Source organism: Saccostrea cucullata, unplaced genomic scaffold (assembly GCF_032062105.1).
Source record: "Saccostrea cucullata isolate Sc308-1 unplaced genomic scaffold, CSIRO_AGI_Scuc_v1 ctg196, whole genome shotgun sequence".
NCBI lineage: Eukaryota > Metazoa > Mollusca > Bivalvia > Ostreida > Ostreidae > Saccostrea > Saccostrea cuccullata.
Window position 1 is genome coordinate 528831 of NW_026933558.1, and position 12294 is coordinate 541124.

At 32.7% G+C, this 12294-nt stretch overlaps 3 protein-coding genes across 3 annotated transcripts; all 3 read right to left on the reverse strand.

Annotated features, from left to right (window-relative positions):
- Window positions 1-1398: 1398 nt before the first annotated feature.
- Window positions 1399-4513, reverse strand: LOC134238649 (uncharacterized). Its single transcript, XM_062720772.1, has 5 exons — window positions 4451-4513; window positions 4056-4156; window positions 3512-3650; window positions 3226-3269; window positions 1399-2643 (listed from the first exon to the last, which is right to left on the reverse strand). Exons 2-5 carry the CDS (start codon window positions 4096-4098, stop codon window positions 2534-2536), a joined length of 336 nt encoding a protein of 111 aa, XP_062576756.1. The 5' UTR covers window positions 4099-4156; window positions 4451-4513; the 3' UTR covers window positions 1399-2533.
- Window positions 4514-6115: 1602 nt separating this feature from the next.
- LOC134238657 (zinc finger protein 616-like) lies at window positions 6116-9099 on the reverse strand. Its single transcript, XM_062720775.1, has 4 exons — window positions 8997-9099; window positions 8021-8188; window positions 7620-7695; window positions 6116-7035 (listed from the first exon to the last, which is right to left on the reverse strand). Exons 1-4 carry the CDS (start codon window positions 9039-9041, stop codon window positions 6188-6190), a joined length of 1137 nt encoding a protein of 378 aa, XP_062576759.1. The 5' UTR covers window positions 9042-9099; the 3' UTR covers window positions 6116-6187.
- Window positions 9100-10040: 941 nt separating this feature from the next.
- LOC134238658 (THUMP domain-containing protein 1-like) lies at window positions 10041-12033 on the reverse strand. The gene is made up of 3 exons (XM_062720776.1): window positions 11984-12033; window positions 11277-11512; window positions 10041-11052 (listed from the first exon to the last, which is right to left on the reverse strand). Exons 2-3 carry the CDS (start codon window positions 11475-11477, stop codon window positions 10141-10143), a joined length of 1113 nt encoding a protein of 370 aa, XP_062576760.1. The 5' UTR covers window positions 11478-11512; window positions 11984-12033; the 3' UTR covers window positions 10041-10140.
- Window positions 12034-12294: the final 261 nt, after the last annotated feature.

Sequence of the window (12294 nt, forward strand, 5' to 3'; positions counted from 1 at the left end):
CTCATTTTCACTTTCCTGCAATTTTATCAAATTTTATTGGCATGGTTTAATCTAGATCTAAAACAAGTTCGTCTGCCGAAAGTAGAGATTTATCCATTTTTTGAGCTTCTGTGCTTTTAAAGACGATGTTAAATGTTTTCATCTAATTCTTAAAAGCTGTATGGCAGGAATGTGATAATTTATCGTAACCAATGTGTAGTTTTATGTTGTTGTCGTTGTCAAATCCCTGCTTGAAATCTATTAATTTGTATGATTCCGAGTCAGATTAAAAATATCTAGCGAGATTTTATGAGAGTGGCTTCAAAAATGGATACCCAAGCGAACCAAAAATTCTTTAGACGCAGCTTTTGTAGAAAAGCGGTAGATTTCTGAAATAAATCGGTAGGCGGGAGATGGAGTGAAAAAGCGGTAGACTCCCGCCTAAATCGGGAGAGTTAACATGTATGATTAACTGTTACAATAATTTTAATATATTGTTAAGTATTTTCACTTTCCTGGTTTTATCAAATTTTATTCGAGATCTGCCATTTATCCTTTTTTCTCCCTGTATGAGCTGTGATAATTCAGTTGCTGTGTAGTTTTTTTTTTAATATATGTTTTAAAAATAAATATTAAACTGGGAAAATTACGCAAGTCTTTCCTTATATTTTAAAATGAACGAGTCAGAATATTGATACATGTGTAGCATATGACAGCATAATTATGATTGTTTACAATGTATGCGTATATTGTAGCCTATTTGAACAAATGTGTGTACAATCAATTCTATGATTGATGACGGAAGAGATTTTTGTCCCCAATCCTTGTCTGGTTTTATACGTTGTGTTTTCTCCTTCCTGGTACCATGCCATAATTTCAGCTAAGGAATTAGGGCAGGTCTCATTTCCAATTAATTATCAGCCTTATGTGACCAAACTTGCATGTATGGTAAATATAAGGATGCATATTACCAGGCTTGCTTTGAATACTCGATCTGACCTACATTTTACATATGAGGATCAAAGATAAAGTTTTTTTGAGCAGGTTCATTCTAAAGTAACCATTTGTCATACCATGACCAAACTTGCACTGATGATATATCTAAGGATGCACACTACTTGACTTGCTTTGGTTGCTGGATTTGACATACATTTTCCAAGTAAGTGACCAATGTTTAAGTTTTGGGCATATGTCCATTAACAAGAAACTATAAGGCCTTTCAAATTACATTTTCTGTATGAGTTTCTAGTTTGAAGTTTTTGGACAAGTCCATTCCCAAGTAATTGCAAGTGAAGTCCTATAGATACATGTAGGTTAATGTGGGGCTTAATTTGTCTTACTTAAATACAATAATCATTGAATGTACTCTCTGATAACCTATGTCTATACATTCAAATACATTAATGACAACAAAAGGAATTGAAACTACTTGATACTTTATTGCACTTCTTATATATGTAATTATAAAATATTTTCTTGCAAAATTAAAAAAAAGTATCAAAAAGTAAAAGAATACCCTTTGGCCACCCAACTTATGTAAATAACTTTGCTAATACTGAAGACCTCATAAACCAGAGATGAAATTTAAACCAGTTAGCTAGAATAATGCAGATCAAAGTTTGTTCTGACAAAAATCTCATTTGAGTGGCTTAAATGAGCTAAAAATGCTGTAGTCTTGTACAACATAAAACAAAATTACTTCAGCATTAATTTACAACAAAACTTGTAAACAAATTTCTGATGGTAGCAAAGACATCATCATACAAGGTGTTGTTTGCTTGATAAGAACATCATTCAATTTGATACAGAGAATTATCAAAACAATTTCTTGAGTTTATATGTGTAATTCATATAGTGGAGTCTAGGAAATGTGTATTTACATGAAGAGCTAGAATTCAAAACAAATTATAAAAACTGCATGGATGATTAATTTGCTCCTTGTTATTTTGCCCTTTCATACCTGCAGATGAGTTTGCCTCATTTTAAATTTGTCCACACACAGTTGTATTAAAGAGTTCACCTTTTTTTAGCTTGCCCCATTTTAAATTTGCTCACTTGAGATGACTGTAAAAGGAATGAAAATCTCTCTGTATGTAGTATATAACATTTGAATTCAAAAACATTACAGAAACAGATGACTATTATATATCCTTGGTACAATTTAAAAGAAAAATACAAACATCTTTGAAGTCTCATCTTTAGTAACCAAGTCATAAATTTTCAACAACCTTTAAGAACAACTAACAAATGTAGATACATGTACATGTAAAACATTTTTTTTTAAAGACAACCTCTTAACAGCATAAAATACTGGTACAGTGACTATAAACAGCAGCAACATTAATATAATATCATATTTATAACCATTTCATAAGTTGATATTAATAAAACCAAAAACAATAGTATAAAACATTGAAACAAGGAACTAAAGGCAGTGGAAGATAAGCATGTTCTAACAAGTCAATGTCCATTTTAACAGTCTTAATTCACCGTCAGTTACTAGATGACTTAGAACAGAGGTTTATTTTCTTCAAATTTTGGACCTGATACAGATCTAACCTTCCTCTTCTTCAGTCTCCAGCCCCGATTCTAATTCTGGATACCAGGATTTATTTTCCAGTTTATTCAGATAAAGTATTACTCTGCCATCTTCAACCTGTAATTATCATAATACATGTACATGTTATTCATTTTTTAAGAAAGCACAAAATACTACTAGTATTGTAAAACTTCCCACTGGTTTCAAATTTATTTCTACAGCAACTCCTGGCAAAGAACATGTGTGAATTAAATAAGTATATCGGTACATTAATGTGTAATTTATAAGTTTGCATCCTCTTGGAGAGTCGCAACATATAGCATTAAGGTATTAATTGTCTAGATCAAAACATCTGTCATAACCTTTCTGCAATTAAATCTTAATGTTTCATCAAACACACTGACCTTTTGTTTGGCTAAAATGATAGAAAAACCCTAGAAACTATTTGACTGGTTACAGTGGTTTATTTGACTTTAAAGTTTAGAATAAGGAAGTTGACAAGTTTTATGTCACTTTTTTACTAGTAAATTGGAAACAAACAGTTAAATCTTCATGATAAACTATAATTTTTTCATCAAATTCTATTCACATAAATGTGTAAACTTTTATCAAAGCATTGCAATAACAATTTCATACAATGTAAGCTGGTGTCCCCGTGTTTTGTTTTCATAAATAAGTTATTTGGTAACATTTTCCTGCAAATTAACTTAGTTTTCCACTGTCCTTCCCTTTCACTGTGAGATCAAATGATCTGTAATACAATATTATTTATCAATCAACATGGACACTTCATAGTTTACGATTACAATGAATACTTTATAAGATTGCTGCAAATTATTCCTTCAGTGATTAATCAATGTTTTGTGTAAATTGTTTTGGTTTATGGCAATTAAGTCTTTATTAATGTCTCAGAATAAAGTTCCTAACATTCTAAAAATTTTACTGCCAATTAATCTACATTTAACATTCATTGCATGTAATAGAATAATGTACCTTTCTTCAAATGTTGCATTAACTTCTGCGTTTTCTGCCTTTTTGATGATTTTGATCCCCTTCAGTGTTCTGCTGGTTTTCAGATCCTTAGCACTGACAATCACATGGACAAACCCATCCTTCTTCTTCTCATCACACACTGAAATTATGCAGAGTTTCAAATAGTGCCCTTTCACACTTGCAAAAAAATTTCAAAGTTTTCTTTAGAAATTATATGGTAAAATTTCGTGGATTTCTTACAGACAGTGTGTAAAACAATATTTTGGGTAAAATTGTGGATACAATGTACTTAATCAAATGCCTATTTTTTTTTGCTACCCAAGGGTTTAAAGTGTGCTCCCAGTAATGGGAAGCAAAAAGGTCCAAAAACCTTTGTCTAGTCAAAATGTCGAACTTCGCAAATTTTAAGAATATTTGTCATTTGCAAGAAAAGGTGCATTGCTTTTGCATATGCATATGAAGCAAACTCACGCTCAACACGAGTTGAACTTTTTATTTTCATTAATTTTAATTTTAATTTTACTAGTATGAATATAAGGCTTACAGTAGGCTGGTTCCACCACATTTTTAGCTGCTTCATCCCCCATTTTGTTGAAATGTAGTAACTAAATGGACCCAGCTACTTCACTGACATGTTCACAGTATCTGAAAATAAAACAAACATCATAATTAGCCTGTTAATATTCAAATGAGCTCAAAATTCATGATGATGATGTAAAGTGCATTACTCATCTGCAGTTTAGAACTAGATTTACCCTTTCCAGTTACATGATATTTCGAGTATTTGTCAACAAAAATTATATGCACAAAATGCTATAACAAACAATTTTAAAACCAAACTCATGAAAATGAATGTAAATAGGAATAACAAACCATAATGTATTGTGATATTATTGCAAAGTTACCAGCAGAAATGATTTTGTTATTGTTTTTACTTACATGCAGTTTGCTGTGTAAAGGGAGCTAACTCTCGTTTATGTCTAAATACGCGTATGTGTTTATTTATGCCCATGAAGATTGGGCCCGGATATCAAAAATCTTTAAAATCAATTACGAAAAAAATCTTTATTGACTTCTTCATGGGGAAAATTCTTTACTTGCCACACATAATGGACTTTTGTATAATATGATTTAAAGTGAAGGGAAAGGGGGGGGGGTATTTGAAGAAAAAAAAATTTGCATGTATATGTATGTATTAAATTTTCAACAAAAAAATAAAAGAAATAATTTGGTCACTCATCCATAAAATGTAGGTCACACCCAAATGGAAAAGAAATCTAACAAAATACTTTCAAAATATCTTCAAAACCCTACCAAAACATACTTTTATATTTTATTTGTACATTTTGAAAGTGTTGCATTTAACTAATGAAACATCAGTGCAACACTTTACAGGATGGGGGTGGCATGGTATTTTGCTAATGTTTCATTAAGACAATGTTAGTGTTTTATTAATGTTTCATTACACTCTGCAAAATGAAATTGCATTTTGAAAGTATGTCGTTACACTTGTCTTCATCAAAGTAAATCATTTTGTTAGCGTTTCATTTGAAATTGATTAACAGACATTAATCCAAGCAACTTTGCATGGTTATGCATATTTAAGGGAATGAACTCGATCTTTAAAAGAAATAATTTGGTCACTCATGATCATCCATAAAATGCAGGTCACATACAGAATTGAAAGCTATGCCTGGTATATATCATCTTTAGATGAATAACTACAGATGCAAGTTCATTAATGATAGTTTTGCAGGCTTTTATACATGTACATGTAATTTTGTACTCATCAAGAAAATATGACATATCCACCATCCAACGCAAGTCTGATGGTTTGCATCCCTCAATGCATCATGATGCCATCATCCATGAAAGTCTGGGCCAGGTAGACATTTAAATACACTGGAATGAACATTGCCCCTAATTAAAAAATATAAATAGGTCAGATCCAGCATCTGTTTCAAGGATGTGTATAGTGTTCATACATAGATGTATTGTCAATGAAAGTTTTGCCTTTTATACTAGTACATGTAGTTAGTTGGGAATGGAACAGCTCTTACAACTTTATCATGGACACTGTCAAATGATATCAGATCCAGCATTCAAAGTATCACGGCAGTATGCATTCCTATATGCTTCATAAATGCAAATTTGTCACAATTCGACCAACAGATATACTTTACAATGGATCTGCTTTTTCAACATATACTTGATTGTTCATCTTGAGAATGTGCATCAGTTCCAGAATTTGAAGCATAGTTGATTGTGTGTGTCAGTGAAACAAACTAAGCCCCCTAGATACATCATCCATCCAACTTGGATGAATATAGTGCATTACAATAATTTTCAAAAATTTGCTCCAACTACTTTAACCTCGGGTGCTGACATAGAATATATTTCATGAATCAGTTTATCAGAAACTTTAGTACTAGCTCTATCGAAGAGGCAAATTGACTTTCCTGAACATATTCAGTAGTCATAACTAAAGGAAAAAATGTTTATTACCATACAAATTTGTTATACAATTTGTATATACTTTAATAAATTCTTTAATTCCCCCAGTTCATTGTATCAGAAATTTCAAATTGAAATACATGCATAAAACAAAATCATAAAAATTTTAATAAACAAAAACAAACAATACAATATACTAGCATATTGTATATAAATATTAATTTATTGACAACAACTACAAACATGTGACTCGGCACTCTCCAGAGAATCAAACTGTTTTTCACATAAGCCACACATGTACACAATATCCTGGGTGGCAGGTGCTTGGTAAACACAGACTTTCTGGGTTAACACTTGACAAGCGTCACTACAAGTCTGCTGATGGCGTTTCAGGGAATTTGATGTGGTGTAAATTTTCCCACACTGACAGGCATATTTCTTTTCACCTGTATGCAGAATCATATGAGCTCTCAATTTGTCAGGATACCTAAATTTCTTTTCACAGAAATCACATTTCACTGGGTTATATGGTCCATGTGAAACTTCATGTCTTTTTAATGCACTGCTGTGAGCAAATTCTGCATTGCATATTGAACACTTGAAAGGTTTTTGCCCTGTGTGTGTGTTCATATGTTCTGTCCATCCCGTCCGGTTGTGAAACTGTTTCAAACACAAACTACATTTGTAGGGAAGTTCCCTTTCAGTTACAGGTTTGTGAGTTTCCATGTGACTTTTCAATTTGCTCTGCTCGAAAAATTTAAACCCACACAGGACACACTGAAACTTTTTCTCTTGGGTATGTCTCTTTTTGTGTTGCTGTACATATCTTTTCTTTGCATATGTCTTCAAGCAAATGTCACATGTAAAAAGACTGTGTTTCTCTTGATTGTGGTCTTCTAAGCAAGAGAATAATTGAAACTTTTCCTTACAATCTTTGCACTGGAAATCTTTGACCTCCTCCTCCTCCTCTGTTTCCTCCTGTTCATTGTTCGGACTTCCAGGACCTTCATCACTCTGGTCACATGATTCCTCCCTAGTGTCATCGTCATGGACTTTATGTTCAATGTCATCTACAAAAATATGAAATGTGTTTATAATCAAGATGACTTTAGCTTTTTTCTTATTAATCTAGAGCATTAACAGGTCATTTATTGTGAGAGACATGCTACATGCAACAAGCATACAGGCTAAGTGCAGATCTAGCTTAAAGATAATTTGAAAATAAAGTATCTACTCAAAAAAACTTTAACATGAGAGAGCAATATTCTCAATTTGTTGAGCTGAATTTAAAAAAAATAAAAGGACAGGTATAAACCTTACATTGTATTCTTATTACTTAAAACATCTGCCAAGCTAATAAAACTTAGCACCTTTGAACTACTCTATAGTGGGAACAAAGGGATATAATTTTAATTAGATTGAATAATCTGCTACATTTATCTGTAATTTCTCAGCAACAGCATTTCATGGATATAGTCCTTCATTACAGCAATTCTCATTTCTATGCCTTATTCTAATAAAGTATCGGGTAGATATGAAATTAAAGAAATAGTAAATGAATTATATACTCTGTAACTAAAACAATAAATTAGAGGATGCCAAATGCACATATTTAATGCAACTGTATAGTTAATTATTTTTCATTTGAACTCACCTTTACCACATGTCATTTTCTCTTGAACTTCATTCAAAGTATTGTGTATTGGTTCTGTCTCTTTAAATTTAACATCCTAAACAGAATAAGTAGACATGTATGAATTACTTTGGAATGTTTGAAATACTGTAATTACATCTGTATCACAATTCTTCTCCTTTAGTTTCATAAGTCAATATATTAAAAATTAGTCAATTTAATTTCATTTTTAATTAAAGAAAGAAAACACACACAAAGTAAATTTAAGGAATTATGTATAAATGCAATCATGAATGCATTGGAAAAAATCTAATAGTGAATTCATCTTAATGTAACATGGTGAAAGTTTAATAAGACAATTAATTTCATAAAGTACTGTAAGAGGTATTGTTTTACTAGTATTTAGACTAGAGATAATGTACCAAATAAGCTCTTGCTCTCTGGAGTGACTTCCAGCTTCCATGGACTGTGTAACTGTCACTTTCCACCTGTTTGACCAATGTTATTCCTGATTGTTGAACAAATTTCTGTATTTCTTCCTCCTCCAGATCTGGAATTATCTTCACTTCAGCACTAAGCAAACCAAACACCTGTAGGAAAATTAAATAAATTAAATTATATCATCATCATGGCATGCAAACAGATTCAGACTAAATATTATTATCAAACTAAAGAAAATAAATATTGGATTTGTTACCAATCACAATGTCATTTGCAAATAAATATAAATTCTAACTGCAAATTAATTCAAATCGTAAAGGGAAGCTGCTTCGGTCACAAAGTTTATCATTTATTTTCACTTCACTTATAAAATAGCCGACTCCTGTGATCAGAGAGTCAGAAATGTTATTTATATGTTGCGGCTGTGATCCAGAGTGCACACTAGATAGAATTTTCTATCGTTAAAATGATAATTCTCCTATGGACAGAATTTGTTCCGCGTATTTGTAATGTAGCAAAAGAAACACGGGCGATAACTTGTACTCAGTGCATTTACAAGGAACAATACAGAGAGTTCCTAATGTAAACATGGCAGGTAAATTTGAAGCGATAAAAACCGTTGAGAAAATAAGTTGAATTTTCATCTTCATTAAGTTCATTTGGATTATTTTTGGGGATAAAAGGCTTCTACAACATCAAAAAGGTTTGATTTGAATAATTTGGTAGTTATTTTCAACCCAACCCCTTTTGTATTCTTCAAAATCATTTCGGAGCGGATTCGCGTCGATTTGCTACATTGCAAGTATAGAGGAAGTATTCTAACTGTGGTGAGGGCTTGTCCCGAGACACAGGCTATTCTAACTACATGTATGATCCCGAGTGCTCTTTTGCAGAGACATAGTTTCAGAATGTCAAATATCTAAAATTAATTGGGAAACATAGTATAAACCAACTCACCTTATCAGAGTGTATCTCTAAATCTATTTCTGCTTTAGTATACATTTTCACACCAAAGAGGCAAAACGCAAACTTTGTTTTCTGTTAGAAACTGACACTTCCGGTGTGCAAAGTTCAGTCAATTCGTACTTAAATGAATTCGTGCAAGTGCGTGATGAATCATTTGTGATTGTGTGATAGTTCTAGACGCTTGATCTTGAAAGTCTTGTGGATATATATTTGTATATCTATTTACACTATCAGATCTGTATATACTTTATCTGTTTGTTGTGTCAATATTACATATTCTTAGTATTAAAATAAATTAATATCTTATCAAATGAGTTATTCAGTTTAAAAAGTTAACCACCACCCAGCTCTCTTACCCTAAAGTGAGGAAACAAGTACACAAGGGGTAACAACTTGCTGGAGCAAGAACAACATTATAGAGTGCAAAAGAAAAACATCAAGAATATCCTGAAAAGCAGGAGTTAATCAGTGATATAGTGCCAAAATGAGAACACAAAGGGAAAAGGGGCTGAAGACAAAAGGTCCACAATGTGTGATCAGCTGCAGCAATTGCAATCTGACATCTCCCTCTTTTGTATGTTCAAGCATACCCTAATTTTTACCCCTTCTGCATTTGCACTCTTGTCATAAGGGTGAGGAACTATATTTATAAGCATTGAAACACTTGCTAACAAAGCACACTGGGTAGAGTGACTGCTCTAGTCTAGAGTTGTAGGGTAAGGAGCTGATCCTTTCGTTGCATGTTCGAATTCACTGCAGGACCAGTCCTTTGGATGAGAACATATAAACTGTGGTCCAGTGTTGCAGAAGGTGTTCGCATGAAAAAAAATCCCTCACTGCTCAATGGCCCTATTAAAAGTTTCGAGTACATATGTATGTCAAATTTGCAGTCCTCCACTGGCAAGTGAGGCATCTCCATATAAATTCTTGAAAAGGACATTTAACAACATACAAAACCAAAGGAAAAAGTACCTTTGAAGTACAAACACCAAATAAAAATATTTTAAGAGTCAATTAGAAATTATAAGAAATTGCTCATATTCATTCAATTTTAATTTATTTATCCAGATTAATATTAAACTGTAGTGTATGTATCAACAATTCAACATTTACTTAATTCACTAGCAGATGCATTTTAGTCAGATTCATGAACTGCTCCAACATTATCAGAATTGTCTTTAGATTTCGCCTGTGAACTCGTTTTATCCACTTCATTAATGATCTCAGAACTTTTACAGTTTGTATTTGAGGATTCCTCAGTTACACACTCTTCTTCTGATGGACCCTCTGCTTCAGTCTTCTTTATCCCACTGTCAACAGTTTCTTCTTCTTTTGTATCTTCTTCACAAACATGATTTTTATTTTGCTCTGTAGTCTCATTACTGTCACCTTTATCATCTTCACCATCTTCACTTTCATCCTTATTTAATTCTTCCGATTTCTCTTTGCTTTCAACACTTTTCTTCACTATTTCTTGCAAGTTATACTTCCTAAATTTGAAGAAGTCTTTAACAATGCCTACACAACACACAGATTGAATGACTTCAACCAGAATGACAAAATCTGGGTTGTCATGGCTGACTCGGTGCAGTGGATTAAGTTCCTTAATGATTCCCGCTAAGGCAGGAATAAGTGAATCCCGCCCAAGCCTGTTATTGTTCCTGACCTTCACAGTTATACTAAAGGAATATCCCTCTCCATACGGAGTCTCAAAGATTGGAGTAAACAACTCCTTCCCAAGTTTTTTAACATCAGCTTCTTCTGCTCTGCAGCTTCCGGATATGGGAAGAAGGCGGATTGCGTACCTGGATTTCTGTACCTTTGTTTCTGACAGATCGGACAATATGGAGTGAGCCAGCTGACTAGGGTCAGACAATGTAGTCCTGATGAAGATGCAGTTCTTTGCTTTTGTGTTGGTATTTTGAAATCTCCTCTGTGTAAGCTTTTTCTCTTTGATTTCGTTAACCTCCTTCATCATGGCCTTCTCTATGTCTTCTTCATCCTCTTCTTCCTCCGAGTCTTCTTCATTCCTCATGTCTGATGTCTCCTATGTAAATTAATAAATTAAAATATAATTATAGTGAACAATCTACTTGTATTACTCTTTAAGAAAACAAATGCGTAGAAATTAAGTAAATTTGTATCTGAAATTTTCTGATATTTTAGAAAATATATTTTATAGTGTTAATTCACCAATCAAGGACCCTCTTGAAGCATGTAAATTCATAATAGGCACATGATTGTATTTATTTGAAGTATATTAAATTATACCTTTTCTGGACCATATAGTTTGTCAGCATATTCATTAAGAATATTGTAGGACTCTCTGACAGCAGCTTTCTCGTTGTTATTACAGGTGATGAGAAAACCCTTCATGCCCGCCTCTAGTTTCCACACATCTCTCTTGGGCTTTTTGTTGGCACATTTTATGTAGTATGATTTTGGTCGTTTCTTTCCTTTTTTCTCACTCATTCTTGCAAAGTGGAACAAAGTTTTAAATGTATGTTCTGAAAGAAAAATTGGAAAAAAAAATATTTTCTTGAAAAAAAAAAACAATTTTTCAAATCCAGAAAAATATTCACATGTTTTCTCTTCAAGATTGTTTTATCAGACCACTAGCTCTGTTAGGAGAAAAATATTTTTTTTAGCAACAAGCATCAATACAAACTAAACATGCATATTAGCACTTATAAATAAATCATTCAAGGAAAGCATTGGTCAAGTCACACTGCCTACAGGTATGTCAAGGATTTGCCCCCATTGTGTAAAGCTGTATAGTACATTTGCTCTATACAAAGTTGCAACACACACTCACGAAAATCACATAAGATGGAAAATCAGTGTAGGTGTGTGTGTTTTCTCTTTACAAGAAGATTAACAGCTAGGTGTATAGTGATGCAATTGTATAGAATAAATATTGGAGCAAATGGATAATTTACAAAATTACTGATTAAAAACATTCTAAATAAATACTTTACCTTCTCTACATGAAACGTAGAAGCACCGCGACTTAATTAAGCTGAAATTTATTTATTATTTCTCTCCATGATCATGCATGGGCGCTGCCATATTGAAAAGAGAGACTAAACGACGTGCCAATAACGGTTCACTCATTTCCGGATTCACGTTGCAGGCATCTAATAGAAGACTACAGATACTGTGAAGACTGAGCTAATTGAATGATAGTGATACTCCTGCATCCCATATGTTATAATGGAAAAGTCCATGTTTTATTCTAGGAGAACCGAAATGAGTCCAACTGAGATAAAAATTTAATTTCATTGATCAG